At 39.3% G+C, this 26,980-nt stretch overlaps 1 protein-coding gene across 1 annotated transcript in view; it reads left to right on the plus strand.

Annotated features, from left to right (window-relative positions):
• Positions 1 to 26,980, plus strand: part of LOC145991458 (proton-coupled amino acid transporter-like protein acs) — a 111,306-nt gene that overhangs the window by 22,133 nt on the left and 62,193 nt on the right. The window contains exon 2 of the mRNA XM_083127463.1: positions 24,576 to 24,670. Within this exon, the coding sequence (XP_082983589.1) occupies positions 24,585 to 24,670 (86 nt within the window). The 5' untranslated portion in view covers positions 24,576 to 24,584. The remainder of the gene's footprint in view (positions 1 to 24,575; positions 24,671 to 26,980) is intronic.

A 26,980-nucleotide genomic window follows, 5' to 3' on the forward strand; every position in this document is an offset into this window, starting at 1 on the left:
CTGGTCATCCGTGAAGAATGGGTTTGATCACTCGCTGTTACTTCAAGCCCCGGTAGCTACGAAAATGATCCTTTCTTTTCTCCGTGTTGGTGCAAATATGTCATCTTCAAAGCAATGACAGCTCGGCTGTAACTCAGGAAAAACCCGTCTTCCAACTCCCGACGTCTGGCTCGGATACAAATTTATCCACAAAATAGAGAACCTCACACTTTTATATTTGAACATAAAATGAATCAATAAACAAAAGATAATTTATATCGAACTGCGTTTTAAATGTCACTAGATACCGTGACAAAGGTTAATTGGAATGGACCTATAGTGTCAAGTGGAACATAAACCACTGAAATGTGTTCACCTCTTGAAATCGAACCTATGAACCCTTGATTACAAGGCGACAAAGTTAACCACTACGCTAGGGAAGGCACTGTTTATATTTCGGAGTGCACAAAAATACAATCAAAATTTTGCCTACTGAAAGAAACGTTTTAAGTTCCATTGTAGATGGCGCCGAAGCCTGATGCACGCGCATTTAGTGCTCCGAAATTTCAACTGTTTTCCGGTTGCTTGGGTGCTGTTGTGCTTGTTTTACTTGTGATGTGGACTCGAAGTATTGCAAGAGAAGAAATGCTGGACAACTGCAAGTATGTGGAGGACTGGTCGCTTAGTTACAGGCGATTTTCTTTCTCGGCCATGAGCTCGGATCGAAGTCTCGTGTGGACAGCTTCTGGAAGCCGCAAGAACAACGCTTCCCGTTCCCGCCAGCCGCGTGGCTCGACCCAGCACTGCCTCTTGGTTGCGGCGTTCTCCCTCCTGCTGGCAGGCGACATTCATGTGAACCCTGGTCCCCAGGCGGTTTCCCGTGAACAATGTGGTTTCCGTATATACTACCAAAATGTGCAAAGTCTAACCAATAAGTTATCGTCTCTCGAAATGTTCTATAGTGAATTTCACGAATACGACGTGATTGGTTTCAGTGAAGTGTGGTTTAATGAAACGATCGGCGATAGTGAAATACCCCTGAAAGACTTTCAGGTATTCCGCAACGATAGAGGTTCACGTGGAGTCGGAGTAATGTTACTGCTAAACAACAAGTGGCCCTGCATCAGACGTCTGGATCTGGAAACGTCAAGCCAATTAATATGGACTCAGGTAAATATAGGCTCAGAAAAACTTTTAATCGGCTGTTTTTATAGACCCCCAAAATCTGGCACTGCAACCTTGTCAGCATTATTAGATTCTGTGCTGAATGCTATGAAGGAAACTGACATCATTCTTATGGGCGATTTCAACCTTCACATAAAATGGTCATCGTCGAACTCTGGCCTATGCACAGACAATAATGACAGGTGGTTTTTTGATCATTATATCAAAGCGATTGGACTTCATCAGTTTGTAGACTTCCCCACAAGACGCACAGAAACTCTCGACCTGTTGCTGTCTTCCTTCACAAAGGTCAAGGCCAAGCCTGGTGAGCAATTCATCGCCTCCGACCACACCCCCGTCCATGCCGAAATCCGAGTCCCTGGAAAAGCCCCCAGGCCCTCCCCCTCCTCCAGGCCAGTCTACAACTGGAAAAGAGTCAACTGGGAGCAGCTTTCTCTTGTCACCAGCCTTGTACCGTGGACAATGATGGACCCCCTCCCAGCGGAAGAAGCAGTGGATTTCCTCGTGGACTGTGTGCAAGCCATAATTAAAGATCACGTGCCCCTAAGGAAAACAAAAACATCCCGATTTCCATCGTGGTATAGTGAAGAGACGAAACTTACGCTAAAGAACAAAAAGAATGCGTGGATCCTGTGGAAACAAGTCCCAAACGTTCATACACGGAACACTTTTACTCAATTAAGAAAGCATAGCAAAACCTTAATGCAAAGAGACTATAATAATTACATTCAAACTGTGACGGAAAGTGCTGCTAAAAACCCCAAAATGTTCTGGACGCTAATTAACTCACGCCTACAACACGACCGTATTCCTGTTCAAGTCTCCTGGAACGGTAAGTCTGCTACAAAGAAGGAGCGCACATCACTTTTTAACTCGTATTTTCACAGCAACTTTACAAATAATACTGCTACCGCACTGCCTGAAGTCAAGCCCATCACTCCTTACACACTCTCTCAAATCTCAACTAACTGCAATGAAGTCCACGAATTATTAAAATCTCTTTCATGTTCTAAAGCTAACGCTCCTAATGATATCCCTGGCATATTTCTACAACGATTAGCCCATATTCTATCCAAACCAATCAGCATAATCTTTAACAAATGTTTTTCCGAGGGTGTATTTCCTCCTGCATGGAAGCAAGCAAATATAGTTCCTATACTCAAACACGGAAACAAAACTCACGTTACTTCTTATCGTCCGATTTCCTTACTTCCTGCACTTGTACTACTAGCCGAAAAAATAATTTCCAATCGTATCCTTGCGCATGCTACTCCGTTCCTCTCTCCCACTCAACACGGTTTTCTTCCTCATGCTTCATGTGACACAAACCTTGCTTGTTTGCTCACCAACGCGGTTAACTGCCTGAGTGCCAAGCAAGACATGGATGTCGTTTACTTAGATTTTTCTAAAGCCTTTGACTCTGTCCCTCATACACAACTCATCCATAAACTTTCAAACAGATTCAACATTCACGGTCCTCTTCTTAAATTACTCTCATCTTACTTGCACAATAGAAAGCAAAAGGTTATCATATCTGGTTGCTCTTCGTCATGGCTCCCTGTAGTTTCCGGTGTGCCTCAAGGAAGTTCTCTAGGGCCCCTGTGTTTCACTCTTTTCATGGACGATATTCATGAATATATTTCTCCAGAATGATCGATTTTATTGTATGCTGATGACTGTAAGTTATTTAGAAACATCGCTTCAGTTGAAGACACTTGTTCCATGCAAGACAATCTCACACACATTGAACGCTGGTGCCAAGACTGGAATCTAAAAATAAATCCCGAGAAATCTGTTTTTATGAGCTTTACCCTCAAATCCAATTTTACAGCACCATCCTATAGATTATGCAACAAAATCATCCCGTTCGTACAACAGCACAAAGATCTTGGAGTCATTTTCGACAGCAAACTCACTTTTAGCCACCACATAGATTACATAACTTCGAGAGCCATGAAAACCCTTGGTCTAATTTACAGATTTACAGATATCACACATGTTTCTGCCCTCAAAACCTACTTTACATCGTGCGTCGTACCTATTCTTGAATATGGTTCCTGTATTTGGTCAATGGCCTGTGATAGCAATATAAAGAGAACAAACAAAGTGGTAAATTTCTTTATCAGAATAGTCAAACATAGATGTCCAGCCCTTGAAAACTTTTCCAAACATGAAATTCTATCCACTCTTCAAATTCACGATCCGTCCCTTCGCCGTCAAGTTTCAGATCTAACATTTCTTTTCAAAATCATGAATGGACAACTTTTCACTAACTAACTCTTGCCACATCTTCGCATCCGGATCCCACGTACCAACAGCAAATGCAACAACTTCTTTTACACAAAAGCCTCAAGGCTATCCCTAGAACAAAGGTCATTTCTCTATAGGCTACAAACAAGGTACAATACACTAATTGATCCTCCAGGCTTCCATCTATCTAAGCAGGCTTTCAGAAATGCGTGCATCAAGCAGCTGAAGAGAAATTAATATTTGTTATACCCTTGTTATTGTTTTATTATTATTGTTTATTTTTTTTATTATTTTTATTGTATTATTCTTGTTACATATGTGTGCGTGCTTCTCATTTGTTAATTTCTATTTTTCTCGCTGTTGATATCCTGATATAAAATGGATCCTCTCTGTATTCAGGATTTCTCAAATAAATAAATAAATAAATAAATAAATAAACCCGGGTTAATATTAATATCCAAGTGCTCCTAAAAGGACCAAAAAGAAGGAAATTTGAAGCATCTTTGTGCCTAAAGGGGACGTTGTCATTGAACTTCGCAGTTCAATGTTTTCAATTTATCCTGTCTTTTCTCTGAAAGGTGAATGGCATTGTAACTATCCTGCAGGCAGAAACACTCACTTCTGTGTGGTATTTGAAAATTTTCCATTGGGGAGAAATTCGAGTAATTACTACACTACAGCCCCCCCTCCCCCCGTGACCAAACGTTGTCAACCAGGAGGATGTAGAAACCATAGGGGGAGAATTCCTCCTCATCTCCCCTTCACATCATTAGACCTGGGATTTTAGGTTTTATACCTATTTTTTCCCTTACAGGTATTTAAGAAATAATAAGTTATGTCAGCGTTTCGTTAAAAAACGCAACAACTGATGAAGTTTTATAGTGCCTAAAATAACCTATTTTGTTTCTTAGAAACTATTTTAGGTTTACGCGACTAAATCAAGCCTTTTTTTAGGGTTTTATATATTTTTAAAGGCTTTACAGGATTTTTATGTCACACAGAGGCATTTGCTTTGTTTGGTCACGAAAAAATGCAATGACGAACGTGTTTGAAACGTATTCTGTGTAGAATTCCCTTCCTCAAAGTCCAAGGTTATTATTCAAAGCTCTAAACAAAGCAAAATGTCTGGTGCCACTGTTACCTGTACCACAGATAAAGAAAGATATATCTTTATCTGTGCCTGTACAATCCAAAGTGGTCTGATCTGTGTGGTCTTGCTCACTTTCGCGTCACTTCGGTGCTTTCTGGCATTCACGTCTTGCAAACTAACATTTCAGCATTGAAGTTTGCACCACTGTTTTAGTTGAAAGATTATTTTTTATTATTATTTTTGTCTGCGAGGAGATTGACTGTGGATAACATGAAAAAAGATTTTTGCTTAACTATACGGCGAAGAGTGGATTTTGATAGCAAATTTCCAATGGTAAGTTCTTCCATCGCCGTAGGATTAGGCAACACCCATAACGTTATGCAAGATATTTCAGGACATTGGTGTCCCAATTTCATTGCCGATGACTATACATAATCAGCATTTTTCAGGAATTTTCAACTATTTTAAGTTTTTTTGAACCTACTTCAAAATTTTTCGAGCCTAACTTAAAATTCTTAGGACCTATTTTACGATTTTTAGAACCTATTTTGGGATTTTAGAGCCTATTTTAGGAACCTAAAAACACACTTTTTAGAACCTAAAAATCAGAGGTCTACAATTCTTCCTGCCTGGCACTAGAGAGGCATGCCAGTATTCTTGACCCGAACAGATTGGCTGGCTTGTTTCAACCCTGCCTACGATCTCATCAGAGTAATTCTCCAAACTGTACCTCACAAAGTTTCATAAATTTTGACATCGTCGTTCAGGAGAAAATTAATAATAATGCACTGCGGAATAGCCGCACTTTATTCGACGTTCACCCCTTTGAACCACCAACACAGTTGATACAAGCAAAGAGCTATCTGAAAGTTAATGTGAACGTGTATTATTTTGTAAATACCATATAGCCTAGTAAAGATTTTTTTTACATATATGATGTTCCCGAATGTTAGGACAACTTAAATCCAAAATGCCAAAGGAAGGAAGCTTGGGCAAAACTTTCTACATACGAGGGTCGGTCAATAAGTATGTGCACTTTTGCTGTAATGTTATTTGGGTGGCGACATCTGTGCGGGCATGTCAATGGAGTATGCATTTGTCATTTATTTAGTGCATATTTGACCTTCACAATATCATTTTTCCTATTCTTGGTGTTTTTACAGGGTGAAAATGGCCGCGCCGCCCTCCATTTGTATCAAAGATGAACAAACAGTATGTTCTGTGTGTTACGTCACCAGTTCCATGGGTCAACTGACTTATTCGCCACCTTGTACTTCTAAATTCTGACTTTACACTTTATTATATCTTCATGTAACACATTTCAGCTGCTGCTACAATAAATAAATACGTAATACCCTGAAGTACATGAACACCACCTCAAAAGATCATTTCTTTAGTAAGTACTTCCGGGTCGATCCTAATTGCACCCTACTAATATGCTGGATGTAAAAATACAATAATTAGGCACTTAAACTATTAGTACAGAAGCAAGTGAAACACGAACAAGTCCTTAAATGTCTCACTTAGGGGAAGTGACATCAGAGTACACGTCATGTTCTTCTTTTCCCGCATTCGTGGTTACTGTCCAAGAATTTCTAAATAGGAACGGTTCTAATTGAAAACCTTCGTGACCGAATATCGACCAATCACAGCACATACTATGGAAATCGATTATTGAAAAGAATGCTATATATTTCTATTCTGTGGTGAAGAGAAAACACATGTTGCGACTTCCGAGAAAAGATAGGAGAGGAGCAGTGGAACACTCTGGTCTGTATTTATTTATGCAACAAAAAATTATGTATATTTCTACAGCAGTGGTGATGTGATAATTAAATATAGGTAGTGATTGCTGCTACAACGTTTTCAAGCATTCCCATTGGCTGATAGCTTTTTGGGGTGGTAAATAATCTGTGGTGGGTAGGTTAGGCAAGTTGGGTTTGGTTCTCTTAGAAGAAGACGAAAATGGTTGTAGTACAATATATTTGACAACTAACAATAAAATACAATACCAAAATGAAACAAGGTTTTTATAAAATTATTTTTTCATTGTGTTCATATAATTTTCTGGTGTCTCAGATGACATTTAGCATGGGCGTATATATAGTTCACGTAAGTGGGGGCGGGGTTAATTTTCGGTATGATTAGGGCTGCTATATTTCATAAGTGAAAATCTGGGACACAGCTGACCTGTATCTTCTTAAAAAGATACAGAAATCTATTTCGAAGTATATCATTGACATTGGCGATGTCTGATTAGGGGGGACAAATGCCTTGATGAAAGTTCAACCTGGAAAGCAAAACCCCATTTTTTCTCACTCTTTTAGTTTTATTGTATTGAGGGTGTGTGTGTATATAATACTATACATATTATTTAAATACATTGCATAATCAATTCATCCTCCCCATAACAAATCAACAGCAAAAATTATATAAATTGTCGCTGAAATTTAACGCGCACATTTACCTCCGAACAATTGATTGATTGATTTGTTTTATTTTACTTCACTTTTTGTGTCACTTTTGGCTAATTTGCGAAAATGGGAATGAGAGATGAGATGATGAAATTGATGAATTGACACTCATGCCCAGGCCAGGATTCGAACCCGAGACCCCTGGCGTCGTAGCACGATGTGCTAACCACTCCGCCACAGGTGCCGGCTTCCGAACAATTGCTCATGCATTTAAGACAAAACTGTTTAGCAGCAACAGTCTGAAGTTCTTAGTTGTTATTCTCTCTCTCTCTCTCTCTCTCTCTCTCTCTCTCTCTCTCTCTCTCTCTAGTAATTTACAGGTATAATGCAGTACAGAAAAGAAGGAAAATGCTAGCAAAGCGAGGAAGAAAAATTTCTGATCCAAATTTTTGCAACTATATTGATTTGATAGGGCACAAAAAAAAAAATATGGGGCGCCATGGGATTCTCTTTACATTTTTGGCATGTAGATTGTTTGACGTCGAGGGCCAACTCCCGGTAAAATTTAAATTGAGTGGGCAATTACCCCTCTGTGCCCCACTGCAGGTTCACTTGCCCGTCTGGAAGAAATTCAAGAAAGACGTAAAAACTACTACCATCTTGAGTGTCCTTTATCCTGCTACTCTTAGATTCGCCTAGCCTTGCTTTCTTTTACTTAAATGTTTGCCCCCCCCCCCAGAATTGATTTCCGTCACTGCACCCCCTTACCCCGTAGTTGCTTTGAACTTTCATCAGCTTGCCTATAACATCGTTTAGTAACGGCAATAAGATTCCTCTACACTAAATTTCTAGGTGAAAGTATAATATAGGGGAATGGACATCTGGAAGGAGGACAAGGATGGCCACACTTCTCCCTTAGAAAATGAATGCCAATCTAAGAGTATATATTTCACACGTATAGTTTGATTTTAGTTACAGTAATTTACATTAATTATTATAATGGGGATGCGGTAATGCGATAATTTTAAAATCAAGGGGTGTTTTTTGATGGAGGAACACTATTATCGGGGTAATATGCCCCATGGAAAAATACCTTATTTGTCGCTCCGTGGAAAAAATATGCGGACGTTCATGATTAGGGAACAATATATTTTTTTAATATATCGTTTAGAATACTGACATGTTCAAAGTACCCAACATAATCTTGAACTGAATGAAAATAATTTGGTTAGAACAAGTGAAGATGTTTCAAACTCCCAAAAGGTTACACGGTGAAGAAACTTAAGAGCTAGCTGAAATATTTCTCTTCTACTAGTAAGGTCCGTTGTTTCTATAATTAGTGAATACAATTCCACAAGCCACGCTGCTTAGTAATGATGCTTTTCTGTTCATCTTTGTGTCAAACAACTTGAGAATGTTACCAGTGGCGGCTCGTGGTCTGGCTCTATGGGTGTGCACTTCAGTCTCGCGTCCAGAAGTGTTATACCACCCATGTGAAAAACTCACACCCGTTTTTGCATACATAATGATGCTTCATATATTGGCAACCCAAGTTTTGATTTGATTTGATTTAGTTTATTTTACTTCGCGTTTTGTGCCTCTTGGCTAATTTGCGAAGATGGGGATGAGTGATGAAATGATGAAATTGATGAATGGACATTCACAAACAACCAAGCCCGACCGGGATTCGAACCCGGGACCCTTGGCGTCGCAACCCAAGTTTTGATCACCTTTCACTGAAAATGAGGCTATGGCAGAGTCATATGTCATGATTTTTTTTTAACACGGATTTTTTTACAAATTTTAAATATTTCGGAAATTATCCAGGCAAATCACGAGAAGAACGATGTCATTGTGCAATATGTAATTCAGCATTCGATAACCTGAAAAATCACTCAAAACATAGAAATACCGATCTACAATATTAATATTTACTATTGTCGATTTGCAAAATATTTCGTAAAAACTTTCTCCCCCGCTCTGCTGATATTAATGAACAAGGACAATAACCAGTGGCGTAGCATGGACATTTCGGGTGGGAACGCCAAGTCCGAAGGAAGAGTCGTCCCTTTCTTGCTTAATAATTTAGTTATGGTATTAGTCGCCACAGGTATTATTTGCCTGAAGTAAGCTGGGTTTTCAATAAAACATCATCATTGCATGTTTTAGCTAGAAAATTAGATGCCTCACTATGCCACAGATGTTTTGAACTCTGGTGTTCTATACCTTTTTTATATATCTTTCTGCATGACGCAAGTCATTAAAAACCTACCTGAATCACAAGCGCCTCTGCACAACAATAGACGTCATTGTTGTGGGCGATCCAACTACTGATTGATTTAGTTTATTTTACTTCGCTTTTCTACCACTTTTGGTTAATTGCGAATATAAATATGAGTGATGATATTGATGAAGGGACACTGACAAAGAACACCCGTGCTCACGCCGGGATTCGAACCAGGGACCTCTGTCGTCTTGGCGCACTGTGAAAAGCAGAGTGGATGATCCAAATACCGTACACTCTACTGACGTATCAGTGCCGATTAGTAATTCAGACCACTGTTTATTACATCTTGAAAATGCTGATAAACATTTTAAAATAATTTTGCCCAGAGACCATTCGATGTTAAGAGTTTTCAAATGAATTCTAAACATTTCCATTCACACAATATTAAGTAGTTAGATAATAACGAAAAATACAATAAAAAAATAATAGTTTTGCGGGTTAAGTGGTAGAGCAGCCACAGGCTGAATTTCTACCACGAGGACTTCACCAACTTATTTGACAAAACTGTGTTGATCTTTTAGTTTCTAATGCACATCGCTGTTCGTGCGATAAATTATACAATGCAGTGGCCATTAAGAAGCAGTATATTTGAGATTGGTAAAGTTACGTCAGTCAATATTGCGTATTGTAGCATCACACAGCACGAGTTGCATGAGCGCGAAGAGCGAAGAACCGGGTAGGAATTCTGCCGCTCTCGTCTGCTTCAGAAGGCAGGAAGGGTCACATGAACCAATCACGGTAGACCTCTCGTACGCCGGCGTAAGAGAGCCCATTTACGCGCGTGCTGTAGAAATGGAGGCTTTCCCTCCATAAAGGCAGCAAGGAATATAGGAGTCCTGTACGCCGAACCTGCTCGGCGTCCGGCCGGGAAAGGCATTGAAAAGAGATGCTAGAACGAGTGTTGAGAGTGGAGCGTTGCAAGCGGATCGCGAAAAATAGCTATTATAATGCCATGAAGGTCAAACATATATGAAATTAGTCACGTTTTACTTTATAATCACAGCATTTAAGCATTTTTGAAATTTTAAATCTGGGAACGCCGGGCGTACGGGCGTACTATAACGCTACGCCACTGACAATAACATTGGCGTACACCAAAGAAGCCGATCCAACTACACATGGAGGAAATCAGTTTTAACTTGTAATCTATCTAGCTGTGATGTATGGGTTGCATCGACTCCGTCACACGATCTCCAATGGAATTGGTTTGCAACACCACATTTGCTCGCACAACGATCGCTGTGTTCCCGGCTTTCCTAAATGATGCAACCTCCCCTCACACGGCGCTCAAGCCAAAAGACCTAATCAGCGTCCTCTACGCGACTGCTACAACAGCGTCATAGGGAGCGAAACTACCATTGTGTTCAAGCCCCAAGCGCGGCTCCTTCGACGCGGGTTGATATCACTGATCGCAGGCTTCTCCATCATCTTTCTTGGTGGAGCGGCGTGGGAACACTTGATGTTTCGAAGGAGATAGAGTTCAATAATTAAGTATAATAATAATGATTTGCATTACAGATTTATTTGGGTGTGCACGTGCGAATGTGCAAATGGTCAGAAGCCGCTACTGTTTCCCTGGTTTTCTTCCAATGCTGTTTTAAAAAAACAAATTCCTGTAAGAAAACTCTAAGGACAAAAATATATAACTGATTTGGCAGTTCCAATTCAGTTTCTTATCGCAGAAATTCCGGAACTATCAGGAAATTGCAGACATTTGGTCTACAGTCCCATCTAGTGTGTAATTACGTAATTTCCCTCCAACAGTATCCTGTCCTATACGTCTCGAATTTAGGAGAATAATATAAGTCCGAAGAAATTTTTATGAACAAGCGGATAGAATAGGCAATCTGGTAATTTTATTAAACAATAAGGGGTAGGTTGGACCCGTTGAACACCCCCCCCCCCCTTATATACGCCCATGACATTTAGACTATAATGCCGAGAAAATACATCAACATCAATCACACTTCTTTCGAGTTTCTAATGTACCCTACATCTTCCTTTGGAAAGAAAATTATCATCTTTGTTGTGGATAATCGCTAGTCTATTTCTTTTCATGCCGTACACACTGCCACCTTCTGGTAAAATGTGAACTTGTGAAATTTTCCATTGATCGTGTACGGGTGCAATTTCAGACCTTTCAAAATGTCCAATAGGAAAGCTGTTCAACGACTTTCAACTGTCGATTTTGTTGACTCAGGAATGCTCTCGTTCAATGACAGTTTGATCGTACGCAGACGACTTTACTGAAACCAAAATCCGGTTTTGACTGAAAGACCCTCGTAAACAATAGCAATCACAAGACAAAAATCTCGATTTTTGTAGAAGTATATACTATATTCGACATAATCTAATGTAATGGAAATTAGAAGAGGTTTGTTTAGGTCCACTTTATGGCTTACATACGGTAAATCGGACACTTTTAGATGTTACCACAAAATATCCTACTCAATACGTTGCAATTAAATATGTAATTCAATAAAAATCAACGCTCGGCTCATTTCCCAAGATTCATCTCGAGGCTTTTAGGCTGCAACGTCACTTTGCCTGGACATTGTTCATTGTGTTTTTATATCTACAGATTTCCTACCCGAATAAAGTCCACTGAAGATTGCAAACAGTTACCTACGCCACGTTAACTTCTCCTTCTACCCACAGCACATAGAAGTGACGGCATGAATATGCCTACGCTTACTAAATGTATATAAAAATAAAATAGTTTCACCCGTTTTAGTACATTTACAGGCAGAGTGATACATTTTCGCGGACAGTGAATACTTTACTGCTGATGAAGTTCTCCTAACGCCTCGCAGATGACAGCACCTGCACCAGGTCCGACATCTGACGGTGAAACGCTAAACTAGAAGAGCATGTAACCTATTACACCGAACTTCAAAGAATTTTCTTGCTGGTCAACATCATACTCCGTCGTTCAATTCTCGTCTCGCTGGAGCCAAATAGGGCCGGCCCTAGATTTGTGCCGGGCCTGGGACATAGAATATATGCGGGGACTATAATCACAATTTTTAGAGGTCTGAAAAAATCGGAGATTTTTGTTCCTGCTGTTGTTTTTTATTGAAATTCCAGAACCTACCGTGAACAACTCGGGATTTCAATTACTGTGGTAGAGCAGCCACAGGCTTAACTTCGTCCATGAATAAATAATGTCTAATTCTAATAAAGCATTAATCGAGATTGAAAAAAACGCAAAGATTAACAGAAAGGTGTGTGTGTGTGTGTGTGTGTGTGTGTGTGTGTGTGTGTGTGTGTGTGTGTGTGTGTGTGTGTGTGTGTGTGTAAATGTAGTAGCCACTAGAAAATGAAGCAATGAATATGCAGCATGAGCGTATATTCAGGGCTAGCTAAGCTATCTGCGAAGCCTGAAGTGTAGAGAATAAAATTCAGGAGAAAAATCGATCAGAAATTGTAAATAAAATTATTCATATCAGTGAGATGATGATGGTGATTCTGAAGTCAGCTACCTGATTTCCTATGAGTTGGCAACCTGATTTCCTATGATTTGGCACCCTGATTTCCTATGAGTTGGCATCCTGATTTCCTATGAGTTGGCACCCTGATTTCCTATGAGTTGGCACCCTGATTTCCTATGAGTTGGCACCCTGATTTCCTATGAGTTGGCATCCTGATTTCCTGTGTGTTGGCATCGTGATTTCCTATGAGTTGGCAACCTGATTTCCTATGAGTTGTCAACCTGATTTCCTATGAGTTGGCAACCTGATTTCTTATGAGTTGGCAACCTGATTTCTTAGAAGTTGGTAAACGTATTTCTATTCATAGCCTAGGACGGACCACGTGACATAGTGAAATAGCCCAGATATTGGACTCAATATACGCCACTGATATGCAGTGATACGCACTTTCAAGTAGTCTATTTTCTTCTTATAAATGTGTACAATGTGTATTTATTGCAATGGTGGAGTTTCTCTATAGGATGTTTCCAGTTGTATTTGTAATAAAATTTTGTTACATTGCATCGCTACTTTGCTACTTTTGTCTAATCGCGACGATGAGAAAGAGTGATGATGATTCTATGAAATTGATGAAGCGACATTCCCTCCCCCTCCCCCAAAAAAAATCCAAGGTTTGGACTCGAACTCGGGGAACTTCAGTGGCGAGATCGAAAGTCGACCACTTATCGTGCTCGACCAATGAGCCGTTCTTTCCGAATGGCCTTTCATCAATTTCTGACAGAAAAGTGACGTTAGATGACACAAATACAAGATACCGAGAGAGGTGGATGACTTACTCATGAGTTACTTCTGAGGAAGTAAGGAAGTTGGGGGGCTACATTTGTTAAAGAACCTAAGCAGTCCTGTACCTGAAGATTACGTAAGATCAGCTGACTTTGCTTTCTTTCAAAGCATTATTTCATATCGATTTTTACTTTGGGGGAACTGCAGTTATGTACAGGAAATTTTAATACTGCAGAAAAAAGACGTGAGAATAATTACCAACTCACACAAATTAGTTCATTGTAAGCTACTGTTCATTAAGTTAAAATTTATGACTGATAAATCTATATATTTATACTGTATGTAAAGAAATATTTGCCACAACTAAAAAATGGTAGACAAGAAACAGCAGGCGTATAAATATACCCTATCATAACATAACCCACAGCGCTACAGCCCTTGAAGGGCCTTGGCTTACCTACCGACTGCTGGTCTCCCTCCCACACTGTTCCTCCGTCGCCTGTTATAGCGTGGGTGTCTCAGACCAGTGTTGGGGTGACGGGTGATCAGCCCGACGAACCCCCAGCCGTTGTTGTAGGTCTTCTCGACCGGGTTACGCTCACTCACTCGGAGCTTCCCAATTTCCTCACGATGGTGGGTTGCCACCGGCCCTGTACGTAGGCCGAATAAATTCCGACCAGAGCCGGATTCGAACCTACGCCGTCCCGCAGCGAATATACCCTATCATAGACTCTCGAAATCCTTGAACAGTTATGAAGCTCTAGGATTAAGACTATTTAATAAGCTACCTCTTGATGTGACAAATGTGCCTATGAATGTATTTAAACATAAACTGTAAGCTATGCCTGTTTAGTTGCTACACCATTTTACTCAACTCAAGACTTTCTTGAAATTAAATATTATGGTATTTTAGTGCAACTTAAACATAAAATGGATTATAATTATATATATATATATATATATATATATATATATTATTTTTATTGCTGGTGACTTATCTCCACCGGCGATCAAACCAGGAACCCCTTAATTACAAAGCGACTGCATTACAACAAGCTTGTAGGGACGATCTTCGTGTATTTTCAACAATGTCAATCGTAGTTTAGAGCTTTTTCTTGTCTAAACTAGACCAAACTCTATGACGCAATAGCATTCTGATGGCCAGGGCCAGACAAGCACCTTTCTCATTGGATGACACGTGATCAACACGTCAAATCCCATCTCCCGTTTTCTAATGGCAGTCCGTAATCTCTTCTTTTCAAGTAGCTCCCCGATGCTGGGTCCGCACAGTAATTTTGGTGGTTCTACCGGGAATCGAACACGGGACCGTTCGCTAGCTGGAGCCCTTCTTATGCTTGTCTGGTTCCCTACAGTAGTCTGAACGTATTTGTAGTTCTGGCTACTTTACATCGCCATTTCATACCGTTCTTGCATAATCGCGACGATGAGGATGGATGGCGAATCAATGAAAGAGGGGGGGGGGGACGAAGTGCACACGACTTGCATAATATCCGAATGCACAGCGCAATCTCCTCCGTCACGGAGCCTCGCATTGATCTTCCAAACGAGCAGAATTTTATGGAGTGAACCTCGCAAAGGTTATTGCGGTTTTTTTATGTGCAGTCCTCACTGTGCGCTATAATCCTCTGGACTGGGAGAGTATACTGTGGCCAGCGGTTAGCTAGCCATTTCGCAAAGGCCACATATGCACCACATATCTTTTTTCCTACGAATAATGCACATCGTAAAAGGCATTTAATTGCGTTTTGAGAGAAATGGTTCTCTTCTATTACGTGATCCGTCCATGCTTTTAAGAGAATATATGCGGCGCATTTGCAGTTACTGAAATGTAGGAGAAAATGAATCTTTGCAAGCAGGGAATGGCAACTTGGACACTCGCCCTACACTACTGGGGACCCCGCGTCAAATAAAAATAATTGTCTGTGTGCGTTTTTTTTTTTTTACGAGTTTATAGGACGGTGATGCTTCCAATTGCCGCATTTGCTGGCATATAAGACGTACCTTTTCCTTTAAACATAGGCCTGAGTAACAGGGTGCGGTGCGTGGCGAAGAAGACTAAAATGTATTCTTTCCTAGTTAGATTAGATAAGTTATTTGTTGAAAGTAGGCCTACATGTTACTTTATATTTAAAATGCTGGTGGCTCAGTCGGTAACGCGTCTGACTACCATGCTCAAGGTCCCGGGTTCGATCCCCGGCTGGTTCAAATCCGGGAACTTTTCTAACGGTGGAAGCGGCCCCGGCGCCTACCCAGCGTCGAATAACATGGGTACCTGGGGGAAACCCTGGGGGGTAAAGGCGGTCAGGGGCGTGATGCTGATCACATCACCCCCACTCACGACCGGATCAAGAAAGTGTGGGGCGTTACCCCCACACCCCCTATACGCCTTCATGGTGTGGTGCTATGCACAGGGGAACACTTTACTTTACTTTTTAAATTAGTTATAAATTCAGTGATGAAGCTTTGCCCTCCAAAAATGTACAAAAAAGAAGAGAAAGAATAGGGAGAGTTGGTGTTTAGGTCCACTTTGTGCACATTAAGGCTAATGGGGACTGGATCTACAGTTTAAAGTGGAATCCGAACCACTATGTGCCTCCACCGGGTATCGAACCTGGGATTCTTGATTGCTAGGCGGCGACGCTACCATTACGCCATCGGGGAGGCCCAAATAATAAGGTGAGAAAGAGAACTAGAAAGAGAAGACAAGAGAGAGTAGGGAGAAGAGAACTAGAAAGAGAAGACAAGAGAGAGTAGGGAGAAAGAGATGTATAGATAGCAGAAGAGAGAATAACAGAGAGCGGAAGAGATAGATGGAAGTAATAGAAAGAGAGATAGTGAGAGGTACGGGCAGAGGAAAAGATATATGGAAAGTAACGGATAGGAAAGAGGTGAGAATGAAAGATAAAGAGAGAATAGGAATATATGGGAGTGATCTATGGAAAGAAAGAGACAAGACAGGAAACAGAAAGAAATAGAGAAAAGGAGATACGGAGTGAAAGATATGTGGAAAGAAAAAGGGAGAGAGACAGAGAAAAAGACAGTGAGAGGACAGTGATAGGGATACATGAAAAGGAACCGAGAAAGATATAATCTCAGAAGCCTGACCACCGAAGTGCAAATTTTTCTTCCACCCTCTAACATGACCCTACCAAAAATTCTCTGGCGAAATGACAGAAGCTGATCAGTGTGTTGACAACACTCAGCACTTTTCCGAACTCGCCAAGTTTTCAGTTCCCTTGGACCTTCCACAAAAGTTTTGTTCAATGATTTATGGCACTTCGTCAGGCGACTTCCAGTCTGATCGACCGTCGACGGAGGATGCTGGGTACTTTTCCTCTGTTCTTCGGAAACGAACCCAGGTCGATTCTAGGTCAAGTCGCACGCATGGGAATATCCCCAACGTTCGCTTCTGGGTTAAGCAGCCCCAGTTTCGGGAACAACGAAGTCGCATTGCCTACTTGGCGGGGTTCCCCGTTACCAGAGAACATTGTCGATTCTGCTATTACGAAGTCGCGACAAAAAGTGGGTTGCTTCAGTTCAGAAAACAACGTTTCGAAATAGCAGTTGCCGGAAAGGGTTGAAAAAGTTCGATTTAAAAAAAAATCATTCAGTGGCGAACGAACACAACTTTACTTTCTCCAGGCCAATTTCCTAAAGGAAGAATACATTGATATATATTATAAAATATGTATTTATTTAAAACCGTATTTACAGTGCTGTACACAGAGTACTTCAAATTACAACGCTTTTACCCATGCATTTATAATCAAATATCACGGAGAGAAAAAAGAGAATGAACATAATAATAAAATATAAATGTTTGGCAATAACAAGAAAGAAATCTAAACGGTAGTATTAAATACAATGTTAACGTCATATGTTAAGGAATAGAAAATCCAAAACAAAATACATATAAATTCAGATCTTCTAAGTAAAATTATATTTGATTATTATATTATAAAAAATATTTCTTTCAATATACACTACTGATACTGTTATATAGTTTGAAAGACTATACAGGGTGATTCAGAATTCCTTTTACACACTTCTAGGGGTTGAAGAGGGGACTTAGTATATCAAGTTTTGATAAGGAACCCATGTCCGGAAACGTACATGACAAGATCACATAATTTCACATCTCCCACTTCACGGTAGGCAACCCACATTGACGGAGGGCGACGTCTTCAGTCTGCTGCTTCCAACGTCCTCTGTTTATAATCTGTATACACAGCACATGTGGTTCCAACATGATGGCGCACCAGCACACTTTTCCTATGACGTCCGACAACATCTCAATCAATCATACGAGGATAGGTGAATAGGTCGCGGTGAACCAACTCCTTGGCCACCACGATCGCAGGATCTAACTTCTCTTGACTTTTTCGTATGGGGCACATGAAGAGTCTTGTTTATGAGGTTCCTGTAGTGTCAAAGGAAGACCTGGTTGCACGATCTGACTGCAGGAGATAGCACACATCAGTTATTTTCGAGCGTGTGTGTGCAAACATCCTTGGGAGCTACATTGTTTGCAACGAAATTTGGGGTCGCCACACCGAGCAGCTCTTGTAGTGACGCAGGTAAAGAGGGAGATGTGAAATTATGTGATCCTGTCATCTGTGTAGTACCAAAACGGTACGTTTACGGACATGGGTTCCTTATGAAAATTTGATCCGCTCTACAACCCCTAGAAGTGTGTGTGTAATAGGAATATTGGGCACGATATTTTGTCAGTCAATATTATCCACAATTAAACTTCAAGATTACTTCTACTATCTGACAATGACCTAAGGTTCAACCTATGTGATATATTTTCATAGTCGTAATAGAGGCGAAGTAATTTAAATAGCAAATAAATATACCTAATTTAGAATTTCTGTACACTCTCTAAGTTGAATGTTACACTTAGTTCAATCCCAGGGAAGAAATAACAGTTGGAGTTCTAATATTCGTATAACTTTTAGTTTAAATGACATTACAATTAGAAATATACACTTCAGATGTGACCATGGATGTAGTACATTACTCAGGACTGCTCTAGGTTTCTTGACTATTTGCATGATATACAAATTGAAATTCAAACGAGAATCAAATATTACACATAAGTCTTAAATGTATTCAATATTTTCAATTTTGAAGTTCTTTAAAAAATACTTCGAAAAATTGTTGGTCAGTTTTTCTAACGAATGTTAAATGCTTGGATTTATAGTTACAAAACTGAATGCTTTTTTAAAAAAAGAAAACATACCCCTACCGTCAAATCGTATAAAGCAAAATAAAGATTAATCACTAATGAAATTAAAAAATTAACGATTTCAAAAGTAACGACATGCCTCATCCGTTTACTCTCCCCCCACCCACCCCCCCTCTCTCTCTCATTCTCACCATCTTGCATGTATGACACATAAATTCTTAAGTACATATTTGTCAAAGGGAAAAGAAACGCTTCACCACCTTTCTTTGCTCCCTTTTTTAAATCCACGAAGTGTCTAGAGCTTTGTCACTTTATGAGAATGTGAAAATATGTTATTTTTTCCCCTGTAGACTCTGCCGGCGACTGTGACACAAATAGAATTTATAGCAGAAGGGAAGAAAGACCTTTTCACAATGTTTCATCCCAGCCTTGTTTGTTGTCGTGGTAAAGAAATATTGATGTTATTTTTCTCTCCATCCAAAACCAGGATGACGCGAATTCAAAAGCCCGTAAAAAAAAAGATATGTCAAGCCTTCAACATATTCCTTTCCGAAATAGTAGGACGTGTCACAGCATTATAATGGAGTGGAACTCAAACGACCTCCGTGGCGGAGAGGTTATCACAGCGTACTATGACGCTAGGGTCCCGGATTCGAATCCCGACCCGGCATGGATATTTTTTGCGAGCGTCCATTCACCAATTTCATCAAGTCATCTTCGCGATTATCCAAAGTGGCAAAAAAGTTAAGTAAAATAGACCAAATCAATAAATTAAAAGACACAAACCTACTGAAACTGACCTGTAGAACACCTGGCTGTAGCTTGAAAGTTAGAAAACCTTTAAAAATATTCTGCTGTGACGGTGACGTGCCCTCTCTGACGATATCTAACGTGATCTAGGAATTGGAAAAATATTATTTAAGAACAGTGGAAATATGCAATAAAAAATTGAAATCTCAATCTGAATTTAACGAATAATGTCAACGTTAATAATCAGAAAATATTTTCCAATGCATACACAGATAATATTTTACATTTGTTATTGTATACTGGCCACGTAGAATAGAACAGGTAACGTTTTAGTTATTAGCAGGGCTAGGATTTTTATGACCTAAAAATTACCAAAATATGCAAAATAAAATATGCTCTTATGACCTAAAATTTTATAAAATATGCACTATAATTTTGAAAAATATGTCCTTATAACTAAACTGTTTCAAACATCAATACCTATCTCATGCTGAAATATTCTCATATACACGCTATTTTTTAGTTCACTTTATGGGTGAAATGCACAATGAATACTTTCTGTAAATTTTCAATTAAAAATTAATCAGATTTTGCTGCAATCCAAAAAAAAAAAACTCGAGTGAACATGTGAGTAAGAACAAATCCACTTGGAAAATGACTGTATATTTCTTGAAAAAAGCGAAAATATGCTGAATATGACCGAAAATCCATCAAAATATGCTTTATCACGTAGAAATTGCCAAATATGTCAAGATATGCCCTTAAAAAAGCACCTTAATTCAATTAGTTTCTTCACAATGTGAATTTCTATATATTTAGGGAACACATCACCTTTACCAAAAAGATATGCTAAGTCATAAGAATCCTAGCCGTAGTCATTAGCAATAACCAAAAAAAATTAAAGTTCATTGATATCACTTTATTGCGCTTTTATATTTTTCCGTGGACCATCTTCACTTTACATTAACTCGAACAAAGCTTGATACTTGAAAAAAAAATTTTAAAAAAATCCTACTTATGATTACAAAATTGTGTTTCTTCCCTGGGCAAATGAAAACGCAGAAAATAATATGAAAAGTATCTCCCTCCCTTCCTTCTACAGGTATCCTGATGTATCTAAAACTGTTCCATCCTCGAAGTTCAGAAAAGGAATGTAATGATAGCATAGGGCTCCAAGACGTCCCGTTTTTCTTTAATTCATCTCGTTGTCCCGACAAAAGTCCTTTGGGACAGCTTCTTGTCCCGTATTTCAACGATACGAATGGTTGCGTCAACCTGGCCTCTCCATTTCCACCCGTATTGGAGACGTTTAACCCACTGTGTTAGCTACAGTTGTAGCACTACATATTCCATAAGAAGAAGAAACCCTTAGAAGCGTTGCAAAGAATCTAATTATGGGGGCAACTTAACTCCGCTGACTTTATGTTCTGCGCACGCAACAAAACTCCTCGGGCAATTAGATAATTCTTCTAGCTATCCATGCTAACGCGAGACGCGAGTAAGACTCGTTATTGCACTTCCCTGTGGTTTGTGTTCCTAGATTTTTGCTTCCTAACTGAAAATGTCAAAGAGAAAGTGTGAACTTATGAATCAATGACAATGAGTGATAATACTAGAAAATTGCATTTACAAAATAGAAAAACGTCATTTAATGTGAAAAGCTCCATAAATACAAATTTCCTTTCCCTAACTTCTTCGTAGAACAGCAGGTTTTATGTATTAATACATGCGAAAACGGCGCTCAGCATCTCCCGTGCCAGTCTTGCCTCAACCGCCGAGCTATTCACATCACAGACAGTGAGAAAATCGGCAGTATTGCAGCGGAACTATATTCTGCGCGTACGTTTGGGTCTATATATGTGAAAAGTTGCTGCAAACTTAACCTGGCGCGGGGTTTAGTCAAGTTTTAAAGCAAGGTATAACCTGTTCCGTTAGAAGAAGGACGTATTGTGCATCGTGGCCTTGAAAAATAAGTGTCCCGTATTTTTTTTATTCAATATCTGGGAACCCTATGATAACATTAAATATCAACCTGTATTACATCTGCATAGATTTTCTTTTGTAGCAAATTCAGAGTTTATAACAATACTAATATTATTATTACTACATGATACTACGTAATAAAGTAATTTATATCTGTATAATATTCCTGTATTCAAGGACCTCCTGAAGTCATAAAAGAACTTAATTTATAGTGTTTTTAGCATTAATTATTGCATCCAGTTAATTTAACTCCCTCTAATGTCCACTTTTTAAATGAATTTTCATCGTTTTAATGGTTAATGATTTTCTTAATTTTAATATCTAAATACTTTGATATTTGTCGTTAAAATCTAATAAACTTAGATAACTTTAACCTTACACTATTCATTCTCGTCGTCGCGATTACCCTACGAGGACCAAAATCGACTAAGTAAACAATGATCCTGGTATTAATCTATAATTGCATTTGTTGGAAGAGGCACAATTACATTGCTCACAAAAAGCAATAGTTGAAATAATAACAATAATAATAATAATGCTTATGATTATTATTAAACAATAATAACTATTATAAACTGCTAAAACAATTGTATTTAAAATTTATAATTATATCATTGGGCCATTTTTCTATTGGATCCACCAGATTATTGAATATCCTGCAAAACTTTCTATTTTTTTACATTTATTATAGTTAGTGTACTTTTTTATTACATTTTACACACTTTGTTCAAGAAAAATATTTAAAAGGTAGGAGGAAATTTTAGTCATGGTACTTATGTTGCGTGAAGTCTCGCATAAAACTCTCTCAACAAACCCTTTCCTGTATTTTACACTAAATCTTTTCAAGTTAATACCATTTTTACTTCGATATTCTGTTCGAATAATAACTAACTGAACTTATTTTCTGTTTGTACCGATGAAAATAGCATGATTTTGAATTTTTTGTAACTTGAAATCAATGGTGTCAATTTCCACGGGGGGGTCTCCGGACCTGCTCGACCCACCCCCCTGCCCACGCCCATCCATTTGTGTCATTACATCATAGAGAATTAGCAACTGACACGTGTTTAGTGGAACCATGAGTGTCACGTGTGATCCTCATAGCAACAGTCGTACACTGATCGTCTGCAATAACCAAGAAGTCAAACACACTAAAGTTGCTTCCTCATGAGTAGAATGAAGATTAATGACTAGGGAACGGATTTTAAGGTGAAGCACCTTTCGAAATATAGCTGTTTTCATACCAATCGTTTGAGATATGTATTTTAGGACATGAAATCAAGTAAAATGACCCCGATGGGGCAGTAGTAGCGTAGTCGCTTTGTAATCATGGGGTCCCGGTTTCAATACCCGGTGGAGGTACATAGTGGTTCGGATCCCACTTTAAACTGTAGGTCCAGATCCGATTAGCCTCACTTAGTGGACTTAAACACCGAATCAACCAACCAATCAAGTAAAATGAACATACTTTGTTGCATCTTTATCCACTTTTTACCCCTGTTTGGTGCTTCAGCGCCTTTTTCAATACTTTCCTTTCATGTTTTGTGAAAAGAAGTGACAGAAAAATAAATGATTTTCACTCTTCTTGAGCAGCTACATAAAATCCTATAGTCTCATTTTGTAGAGCTGAACGAGAGCTATAAAAATGTAATTGCAGCCCAATGTAGCAAAACCCTTGAGAGAAAAAATAAACTTCAACAAAACCTATACGGCAGAACCATAGTTCTCTACGCGGTCCGCGCGCATTATATACAGAAGGCGCTGAAAAACAGAGCATTGAGTAAACGCATTTTATCAGCGATTTTTTTGCACCTTGTGGAAAACCTTTTCAGAACTTTTTTGTTTCCGTTCCGGACCATAATTTTCCACCTAAAAATCTTTTGCCTGTTAATGACATTGTTTTATTATCAGGGCCTGGATTTTGATGACATGTCATACTTTCTTCTTTATGTAGTATGCATTGCGCTTATCATTTTTTAGGTCATTTCATAGATCATTTTTCAGATATTTTTAGGCCATCAAAATCCGGGCCCTGTTTATTACATATCAATAGGAGCTTTCGTTTGATCCAGTTGTTAAGGGTACGGTGAAGATTTTGATGTGGGAGGAGATCGATAATTTCTTCTTGCCCACGCACCATGTGTTATATCATGTGATAAATGCCGCTGGGTGCACCACTTGGCTTCGTTATCTCCCATCACATTATCTATTACAGAATTTTTCAACGTATCTAGAAGCAAAAAGAATGTTCGAGTTGCTTTTACGAAATCGTGATATGCTCCATGTAAAGAGGAAGTAGATTTTCAGGTAAAAGTTTGGAACTTTTACGTTTACTTCCCGAATGTCCTCCCTGGTGGCGCAGTGGTAGCATCGTTGACTTGTAATCAAGGGGTCCCGGGTTCAATACCCGGTGGAGACATATAGTGTTTCGGATGCCACTTTAAACTCTAGGTCCTGTCACGATTAGCCTTACTGTGCATAAAGTGGTCTTAGAACAACAATTCAATTCAAACTTTTTATCGAGATAAGACACCCAAAAATGAGGGATTTGTTTGAATCACCAAAACACGTTTCATTAAGGTTTTTACTAACATCAAACATAAACAAATTGCGGCCTTTACTGAGCTTGGTAATTTTTAAACAATTGTTTGGTAACTCTAAACAAATGTGCAAGATTACTAAAAACATTTGGTTCATTCAGTATTTAAACAAATTTTTGTTTAAATTGAGTTGGATACTGCCCCCCCCCCCCCAAGGTTTAATTCAGATTACCCCCATTCTTCGATAATACCCTACCTTTAAACGCTTTATTTTCTTCATCTAATGGATTAAATATGGTGCATTTAAGGTGTAAAATTTTTACACATATTTTGTAAAATATATATAAATGTTGAAATTTGAAGGAAAAAATCCCCCCCAAAAAAATCTCGATGGTGCAGTCTGCGCCATAATTCCCCCTGTGGGCACCCCTGGACAAATGGGGAAAATGCAAAATTCGTCCGTTCTATCAGCATTCGATGCTTGCGTTTATCATGGATGGAAGAGATGGCAACACTGAATACGTACCCTGCCTCTGTTTTGAATGTATTGAGCGATAGAAACATCCGCAAAGATAACCCAATCACCTAATGTGCTTTTCACGACGAAAATACATTCTGAACAATGTTGTGGACTACAAATTAGGTGTGTTATAACCTCCCTATTTTCCCAGCAGGTCGAAATGGATCAGAAAGGCAGCAGCGTTTGCACAAATCCAGATGGCAACAGAGATGGAACCGCCAATCCAGCATTCGAATGGTCAAATGGGTGAGTTGCTCACATTACGAATAACTTCTTGTAGCCAATGAAAAATCTACATCATCTATACGAGTTATTCTATGATGTGACTCAATTTTTAGAACATAAAGCAAGATATACAGGGTGTCATTTTAATGGCGCCCACGGACCACGGAAACGTATAGAGGACATCAAAACAAACAACTTTTCTCAGTAACATTTTTCTCGTTGGTGCGTCATTTCGGCGCTACAGTCGTTCAAAAAAGCCCGTTTTGCCGCCTGAATGCTGGCAACCACACACAACATTTGATTGCATTTGTGACGTCATATCCCGTCGTGAAGCGATGCGTTCCAGGGTTGCCAGGAACACACATACTCTGTGAAAAATGACATAGCTACAATCAGCCACATTATGTACAGTGGGATCCATGAGTATTATTATGCAAATTGTCCATGACTATTTTCATTAATTTTTCTCTTACATCCTGTGTGATCTTAAGTTATGGATTTTTATGTATGCTGGTGCAGATTTTGTCCACACCTTGTTTTGAGTTTTCTTTTAATTCTTGAAGCTCTTATTGGGTCAAATAAGGTGCACGAACATAGTGATGGACAATTTGCACGGTAATACTCATGAATCCCACTGTACCGTAACACAAAACGAGAAAACACGTTCTGTAACCTAACAGGAAGTAAACAAACGATATGAAAAATGGTAGAAAGAAAATAAAATTAAAGTGGAAGTGGTCATATCGAATTTTGTCTCAGCTTACATGTCAAATATTTGCAAATCTAGATACCAAGTTGGCATCTACAATTTAGTCTATCCACTTCGTCCTTCTGATACTAATTGTCTGTGACACACTGAACAGATGACAAAACAGAAATGAAAGAACTCAAAATTCCAAACGTAAGCAACAGATAATATAATGTATATTCAGAGCATTATGAGGCAAGTGGCAAAAATGATTGAAAATACAGGGATATAAGTAGTAGCAATACTACAAACTCTAAGACGACTATGTGTTTATCTATGCACCGGATACACATGTAATAGTTTGCATCTGTGAACAGGGCAGTATATTCGGTACTGATTCATCATTAGATTGTTACTGTGGTTGTACGTGTTTTAGTCGTAATGATTGTTACTGTGGTTGTACAGTGGGATCCATGAGTATTACCGTGCAAATTGTCCATCACCATGCTTGTGCACTTTATTTGACCCAACAAGAGCTTCAAGAATGAGAAGAAAACTCAAAACAAGCTTATGACAACTTCCGCACCAGCATACAAAAAATTCCATCGCTTAAAAACACACAGGATGCGAGAGAAAAATTAATGAAAATAGTCATGGACAATTTGCACGATAATACTCACGGATCCCACTGTACGTGTTTTAGTCGTAATGTAACAACGTGAACCTCGGATACTTCCGTTATCAGCACAAAAGTACCGCATGGCATCTGGACACAAACCTGTAGATATCAACCTTGCAACGAGATTTGCAAATATTTGACATGTAGTTGGGCGTAAACAGCCACGTGTAAGCTGTAAGTCCAATAAAATTTATAGTTCTTGATATTTTAGATGTAGGCTGAGACAAAATCCGATATTGACATTTCATTTTGAATACGTTTTTTACCATTTCTCATATCGTTGGTTTCATTTCCCCTTCCCCTGAGATGACTGCTGATCTTCTGGCGGGTAGGCTATGATGTTCGGTCTGCTGGACGCGTTTCTCGCTTCGTTTTACAGCTAATAATGTGGTTGGTAGTTTGTCATTTTTCACACATTTGTGTGTTCTTTGCAACCCTGCCGTGCGCTGTTTCGCCGGAGGATATGACGTCACAGGTACGATCAAATGTTGTGTTGGGTTGCCAGCATCCAGGCGGCAAAACGGTCTTTTTTGAACGGCTGTAGCGTCGAATCGACGCACCAACGAGAAAAATGTTACTGGGAAAAGTTGTTTGTTTTGATGTCCTCTATACGAATCTGTGGTCCGTGGGCGCCATTAAAATGACACCCTAGTAGACCTAGTGGACGGATTCACAAACCTCTTTTGGGGCTCAGGGGGCTCGCAGTGTTGCCAGCCGCTTATTCGAAAAAATCACCAAGGTTTTTTGGTGTAACCTAACCTAAAACAGCAAGGAGCTGGCAATTTTGCTTGAGAGTTCACAAACCGGAAGTGGGGCTCAGGGGGCTCGCAGTGTTGCCAACTTCTTACTCGAAAAAATCACCAAGGTTTTTTTTTGGTCTAACCTAACCTAAAGCAAGGAGCTGGCAATCTTGCTTGAGAGTTCTGCAACCGAAAATGGGACTCGCAGTGTTGTTAACTCCTCA

Source organism: Lepisma saccharinum, chromosome 8 (genome assembly GCF_977018435.1).
Source record: "Lepisma saccharinum chromosome 8, izLepSacc3.1, whole genome shotgun sequence".
NCBI lineage: Eukaryota > Metazoa > Arthropoda > Insecta > Zygentoma > Lepismatidae > Lepisma > Lepisma saccharinum.